This window comes from Loxodonta africana, chromosome 23 (assembly GCF_030014295.1).
Source record: "Loxodonta africana isolate mLoxAfr1 chromosome 23, mLoxAfr1.hap2, whole genome shotgun sequence".
Lineage (NCBI taxonomy): Eukaryota > Metazoa > Chordata > Mammalia > Proboscidea > Elephantidae > Loxodonta > Loxodonta africana.
The window spans coordinates 59739566-59747259 of record NC_087364.1 but is presented as its reverse complement, the minus strand read 5'-3'; the positions used below and the strand labels follow the sequence as shown (position 1 = coordinate 59747259).

The window sequence follows — 7694 nt, the reverse complement described above, 5'->3', positions numbered from 1 at the left end:
CTTCCAGTGTTGCCTACTTGGTGGTATGAGGTCCCGATGTCTCTCTGCTGGCTTCTCTCTTTTATATCTCAAAAGAGATCGGCTTAAGACACTACCCAATCTTGTAGACCTCATCAATATGACTGCCGCTAATCCATCTTATTACATCATAGTGATAGGATTTACAACATATAGGGAAATCATATCAGAAGATAAAATGGTAGACAATCATACAAGGGAATCATGACCTAGGCACGTTGACAGATAATTTGGGGGACACTATTCAGAACAGGACATATGGAGTAAAGAAATATTGAAATAAAGGAGCAAAGGGGCACAAAATTGGCTGGGGAAGTGTGGGAGGGTGGTTATTTGCATGTCTATGGACAAGAATTATTTTGTATTCCCCTCAGTTGTCTATAATTTACAGGGGTGTAAAAAATTCCAGTAGACTCAGAATCATTTAATGAAGTCAGGTCAATAATAACACTTAATTGTGACTTGTTATTGCTGTTAGCTCCTGTTGAGTTAGTCCCCAACTGATGGTGAATCCAGGCACAACGGAAAGAAATACTGCCCAGTCTTGCTCCATTCCGGTGATTCGTTGTGTATTGGATGATTGCGAGCCATAGGGTTTTCAGTGGCTGATTTTTGGAAGTAGTTCACAAGGCCTTTCTACCTAGTCATAGTCTAGAAACTCCACTGAAACCTCTTCAACATCTTAGCAACACACAACCCTCCAATGACAGACAGGTGGGAGTTGCGCATGAGGTACGTTGGCAGGGAATCGAATCTAGGTCTCCCCCACGGAAGGAAAGAATTCTACCACTGAGCCACCAACGCTCCCATAATTTATGACTAGGGTCAGCAAACTATTGACTAAATCTGTGGGCCATATCCAGTCCCACTACCAGTTTCATAAGTTTTATTAGAACAGAGCAAATCTCATTTGTTTACACATTGTCTATGGCTGCTTGCATACTACACAGGCAAAATTTAGTTGATGCAACCCCTCCAATGTAAAAGAGTGAACATCCTTGTCTTGTTTCTGATCTTAGTGGGAAAGTATCCAGTCTTTCACCACTAATTACAATGTTAGTTGTGGGTTTTTTGAAGGTGCCGTTTATCAGGTTGAGGAATTTCCCTTTTATTTCTAATGTTGAGTGTTTTTATCATGAAATAGTGTTGGATTTTATCAAATGCTTTTTCTGCATTATTGAGATGATCATGTAACATTCTTTTTTTGTTTTTATTCTATTGATATAATGTATTACATTAATTAATTTTTGGATGTTGAACCACCTTACATTCCTGGAATAAATCCCACTTGGTCATGGTGTATAATTCTTTTTATATATTGCTGGATTTGGTTTACTAGTATTTTGTACAGGGTTTTTATGTCCATATGCATAATAGATATTGGTCTATAGTTTTCTTTTCTTTTGATGTCTTTTCCTTGTTTGGGTATCAAGGCAATACTGGCCTCATAAAATAAGTTGGTAAATGTTCCCTCTTCTATTTTTTGGAAGCATTTGTGAAGAATTGATATTAATTCTTCTTTAAATGTTTGGTAGAATTCACTGGTGAAACCACCTGGGTCTGGGCTTTTCTTTGTGGGTAGTTTTTTGATAACAATTCAGTCTCTTTATTGTTATAGGTCTATTCAGATTGTCTATTTCCTCTCGAGTCAGTTTTGGTAGTTTGTCTTTCTAAGAATTTGTCTATTTCAAATAAGTTATTAATTTGTTGGCCTACAATTATCCTTAGTATTCTTTTTTTTCTTTTATAATTCTTTTTATTTTGTAAGGTTGGTACTGGTGTCCCCTCTTACAAGACAGTATTTTCAAATGTCTAACATTATAAAGCTAAGCCCAGAAATCTCTACTATCAGAATGCTCTAGTTAATTTGATTTCTGTTAACTGTTAATTTGTTTTTCATTAAAATACACTTGGTAGAAATTTTGCTAAGATTTTTATCACACTTTACTTTTTTCCTTAAGAGTAAGAATGTGCTGAACACACCTGTATCCTGATTTGGTGACTCCGGCCTCTGCAGTGTCTCCAGGTTATCATTTAGAACATCAAGGAACATGCTGAGGATGGAAGATGAGCAGGAGTGTAAGCAATAGGTGCACTAACCCAGAACTCACCTCTGAGAGGGTTTCTTCTTACTCTTTCCAGATATAGTTAATGTCTTGTAGTTGAGGATTACTGTTAAGTGGATTCCAGTTAACCAAAGTTTTTTGGTCAACGTTTTTGAAACTCTTGGATCCCTTACTCAAGGGACAAAAAAAAAATTTTTTTTTTAATAAATTGTGCTTTGGATGAAGGTTTACAGAGCATGTTTCTCATCAAACAATACATGTATTGTTTTGTGACATTGGTTGCCAACCTCATGATGTGTCAACACTCTCCCCTTCTCTACCTTGGTTTCCCCATTACCAGCTGTCCTGTCCCTTCCAGCCTTCTTGTCCTTGCCCCGGGTTGGTGTGCCCATTTAGTTTCATTTTGTTTTATGGGCCTGTCTAATCTTTGGCCAAATGGCGAACCTCAAGAGTGACTTCAGTACTGAGTTAAAAGGGTGTCTGGGAGCCATACTCTCAGGGTTTCTCCAGTCTCTGTCAAACCAGTAAGTCTGGTCTTTTTTGTGAGTTAGAATTTTGCTCTACATTTTTCTTCAGCTCTGTCTGGGGCCCTCTATTGTGATCCTGTCAGAGCAGTCATTGATGAAAGCCGGGCGCCATCTAGTTGTGCTGGACTCAGCCTGGTTGAGGCTGTGGTAGTCGTGGCCTATTACTCCTTGAAATTAATCTTTCCCTTTTTTCTTCAGTTTTCTTCATTCTAAGGGACAAAACGTTAAAAAAAAATGACTTCAACCAGGCCTCTCACCATTGGGAAAAGAAAGATTTCCTTCTGTACACATACATCTTTTAAAAACTATATCACCCAGATTTACATTTGTGTTCAAAATATTTTTTGCAGTCTTAGAATTCTCACTTCAGTTGTGCTTTTGAGATGGGATAATTATATAGTATGGTACTGGCTGGCCAGTCACTTGAAATGAAGGACATCATTTGGTCAATTCAATTTCTAAGCCCCACATTTCTCTTTTAGGCTTTGAAATATCCAAGAGATTTACCTTTCGAAATCTGTGTGAGGAACTAAGGTGTACAAGAACAAGACAATCTACAAGATCAATAAAGATTATTTTCAGTTTTATTTATACTGCAATTGCCAAAAACACATGCTTTTCAAATATTTGAAAAGCTACTGTCTAAGTTTATGAGAGCTTATATATAATAACGTATAAATACATATGGCAGTATCTCCCAAACTTTGCTGCATATTAGAATCAACTGAGGAGACTTTAAAAATCTAAATGCCCAGGCCATGTTCCATGTCAACTGAATCAGAATGTCTGGGGATGGGAACCAGGCATTAGTATTTTTTAAAGCTCCATAGGCGTCATGGATTGAATTGTGTCCCCAAAAAGTATATGTTAAAGCCCAAATCCCTGTACCTGTGAATTCCATCTGTTCAGAAATAGGGATTTTCTTTTATTATGTTAATGAGCTCCTCCCTGAGTAGGGCGGGTCCTAAACCTACTCCCTTCTGAGTGGCATTTTATAAAAAGAGCAGAACAGACACAGAAACACATGGAAGGGGAACACAGATGCCATGTGAAGATATATTTATAAGCAGCCAAGGAACTGGGGCTATAGAGGCTGAAAGAGACCAGGATCTTCCCCTAGAGCTGAGAGAGAGAGAGAGCCTAGCCTTGTTGATGCCCTGAATTCAGACTTCTAGGCTCCAGAACAATGAGAAAATAAATTCTAGTTCTTTAAAGCCACCCACTTGTGGTATTTTTTGTTACAGCAGCACTAGATAACTAATACACTACATGATTCCAAAGTACAGCAACATCTGGGGACTACTAGCATCTGAAATTTCATGTGCAGGTAATTTGTAACTTAAAGGACTCAACCTGTAGAACACTTTAATTCACCCCAAGAATATTTACGTTTAAAATACCTCAACATTACAATAGTAAATGACTAAAAAAAGAAAAATTAGGTAAAGACCTGTCAGTGAAATTAAAAATTATTCTGTGATCTGAAACGCCAAAATATTGCAGTTCACTTCTTTTTAGGGTGAGAACATCAACAACATTTATTCACAGCTTCAAAATCCTTTTTATAAGTACAGAGCCAGAAAAATACTGAAAGATGAAAGGAAGAAAGGATATAAACAATGAAAAACTAAAATGATTATTTACTAAGAATTGTAAATGCTCATTTTCTGAGTACACCACAAAGTTCCATTCTCTGTTCCTAGGACTTTGCGTAACTCACAGGGACGCGATGGTGGAGGGCTCATGTTTTTAGCTTATCAAAATAAACCTGAGTGTTCCTTTTACCAGTCCTCAGTGAAAACTCAGGCTCTACCATTTATTTAAAATTAAAAAAAAAAAAAGGAAAGAAGGAAAAAAAGAAAACGGATCCTAGCGGCGAGCTCTCCTGCTCTTTGAACTGTTCTGTGATGGAAATACCTCTCCTGATGGATCTGTCTTCATTTATCAGATTTCTCAACTGTTTGGGACATTTGAGGATTATGTCAGCTGAGACTCCTGCCTCCTGTCTGGTAGACAGTACAATTTACAATAACAAACACACCCCAGACTTGGCTGAATTACCCTCTCCACAACTTGCAGGCCTGTTGGGGTCATTGAGTTCTTCAAATAGTCCCGTTTCTATAATCTCTTCCTGCCATGCTACAGGCACAGCACCTGTCGCAAATCTTTGGAAGAACTTCTTGTCTTTGTCATCAAATTCAACCCCCCGAACCTCAGAGAAATCTTCAATGTCAGCGATGTCTTTGGCATAAACTACTGATGGGTCTGGAACAAATGGAGGTTCAACAAGTCCGGCTTCTAGGCGAGGAAAGTTGATGGTTTTGAAGAAAGGGTGTTTCCTGGGATCATCAGACTTTTCTCTGTGAAGAAAGGAGATGGTCAGCCTGAGACACGGTTAATGAATCCAAATAGGACATGTTCTAAGGATACAAAGCGTTTAGCATGCTTTTCCTAGGTGTTTAGTTTCAACTTAAAAGACAATATAATAACACAAAGAATAATTTTGAAAAATAATAACCTAACATCATCCACAGTTCCACCATCTGCAGACCGTAGCATTTTCACTGTTTGCAGACCACCTTCACATGTAGATGTAACTTTTAAAGAGTCAAGCAGTTGACATGTCTTTTGTTCTTGGTGTTTCATGGCTGCTTTCAGAGATGAAGCCTTGCCAGGAAAGTTCAATGGGACCAGAACCTGCTTGCCTCCAAATTCCAGTCATTACTTCTTGCTCTGCCCTTCAGGACCACATAGAACGAGTCAAGTCACAGCCACTGTTCACATTTTAAAAGACAGCACTTATCTGTTCTTACTCTTCATTGACATGATTTCTAGGAGCCCTCCTCCCCCTATGCCTCTTCCCACTGGCACAATCATCTTGGAAGTATTTCTTTAAAGACACACACACAAAAATTAGTAATTGTTTTAGTTGTCTACTGCTGCTATAGCAGAAATACCATAAGTGGATAGCTTTAACAAACAGAAATTTATTCTTTCACAGTCTAGGAGGCTAAAAGTCCAAATTCAAGGTGCCAGCTCGAGGGGAGGCTTTCTCTCTCTGTTGGCTCTGGGGGACGGTCCTTGTCATCATTATTCCCCCAGTCTAGCAGGTTCTCAGCACAGGGACCCCGGATTCAAAGAATGCTCCCATCTCCTGGATCTTCTTTCTTGGTGGTATGAAGTCTCTCTCCTCTCTGCTTGATTCTTTCTTTTATATCTCAAGAGATTGAGTCAAGATACAACATAATCCTGTAGATTGAATCCTGCCTCATTTACATAACTGCCTCTAATCCTGCCTCATGAACACCATCCCATAACCCATAGAGGTTAGGATTTACAACACATAGGATAATCACATCAGATCACAAAATGGTAGACAACCACAACTGAGGATCATGGCCTAGCCAAGGTGATACATATTTTGAGGGGACACAATTCAATCCGTGACAGTAATATACAGCAGCATGAATGAGTATACGTTTAGTGTTCAAGACTAGATATTATTATGAAGCCCTCTTTTCCTACTATAAATTATTCCAGTATCTGCCTTGGAATAAGGAGAAAAATATGTTCCAAACTCTAAAAGCTCTTATATTAGTTATCTACTGATGTAGAAAAATTTACCCCAAAACTTAGTGGCTTAAAACAATAAATAGTTATTATCTCACAGTTTCTGTGGGTTAGGAATTTGAGTGTGGTTTAACTGGTGTCTCTGGCTCAAGGTCTCCCATGAGGTTGCAGTCAAGCTGTTGGCCAGGGCTATAGTCTCATCTGAAGCTTAGACTAGGGTTGGAGGCATCTGCTTTGAAGCTCACTCACATTGTTATTGGCAGGCCTCCATCCCTTGCCATAGGACTGTCTTACAACGTGGCAGCTGACTTTTCACAGGGCAAACGATCCAAGACTAAGAGACAGAGAGCAAGAGGGGGCCCAAGACAGAAGCCACAGTCTTTCTATAACCTAATCTTGGAAGTGACGTTTCCTCACTTCTGCCATATCTTGTTTGTTAAAAAAAAAAAGCAGGTTGTAAATCTAATCCACACTTAAGGCCATGCGATTACACAACCGCATGAATGCCAGAAGGTGGGGATAATTTGGGACCGTTTTAGGGGCTGCCTACCACACTTCTCTTGGTTGCTCTTAAGTCTAGGCTTTAAGGAAATAAAAAGGGGGTTGTTTTGTGGCATCGGATTGAAAAGGAATTTTTTCTTTTTCTTTTATACGAGTGGATTTTTTGTGAGCAAGAAATGTCTTCTTTTTGGAAGACGTCAGTTTCTGTCATGAATCAACCTGAACAGAAATTAATCACGTGCATGGTGTTTCCTTTTATATCTTCCATTCCAAATCTCAAATAGTGTTCAGGAAAAGGATTGGGGCTTCATTCGTATGTTCACTTCAGAGACTCCCCCGCCATGTCAGATTATAACCACAGCAGACTCTGCGCTGTAGGATGGCTAGAGTGTAAACACTACAACGACACTGCAGACAGCAAAAACAAGAATAGTCACCATTTATCCATTTAACCATCACAACAATCATATGAACTGTTTACCATTGTAAACTCCATTTTAAAGATTAAAAAAAAAAACCTGAAGTTTAAGTGCATCTAATGCTTGTATTTTTAACCTTTTTACTTCCTTATGTATTCATAAATAGCTGTACACCTAAAGAACCCAGAGAAAATGAGTGAAATTTTCAAAGGAAAAAATGTGATCAAATTTTATTACAGGAAAGAGAAGCTAAACTAAGTTGGAAGCATCTGATATCCAGCCATTCCTCAGGTTGCTGTTCAGGCCTTGTCCCTTCAAGAAAGGTCCATCCTGGACTTCTTGGGCTTCTCCCACTGTAACCCCACTGAGCAGAAAAGACGGGTTTAGAGAGCTGCCTGATGAGGTGCTCAAAGTGTCTCTTTTCTTCCAAAAGCCACCAAGTCTCCATCAACTGAAAGAAGAGAAAATGCAGGTGTGCCATTGATTGGAACCTACCGACTAGTCTGTGTGGTTTACACTTTGTATAGTAAGAGCCTTGAGGGAGAGTTACTGAGATGAAGTGAAGCTTCTAAGATGGATTGTTTTTTAAATCA

At 38.9% G+C, this 7694-nt stretch overlaps 1 protein-coding gene across 1 annotated transcript in view; it reads right to left on the bottom strand.

Annotated features, from left to right (window-relative positions):
* Positions 1 to 2297: 2297 nt before the first annotated feature.
* GRK7 (G protein-coupled receptor kinase 7) overlaps positions 2298 to 7694 on the bottom strand; it is a 48932-nt gene continuing 43535 nt past the window's right edge. The window contains exon 4 of the mRNA XM_003416174.4: positions 2298 to 4971. Coding sequence (XP_003416222.2) covers positions 4635 to 4971 — 337 coding nt within the window. The 3' untranslated portion in view covers positions 2298 to 4634. The remainder of the gene's footprint in view (positions 4972 to 7694) is intronic.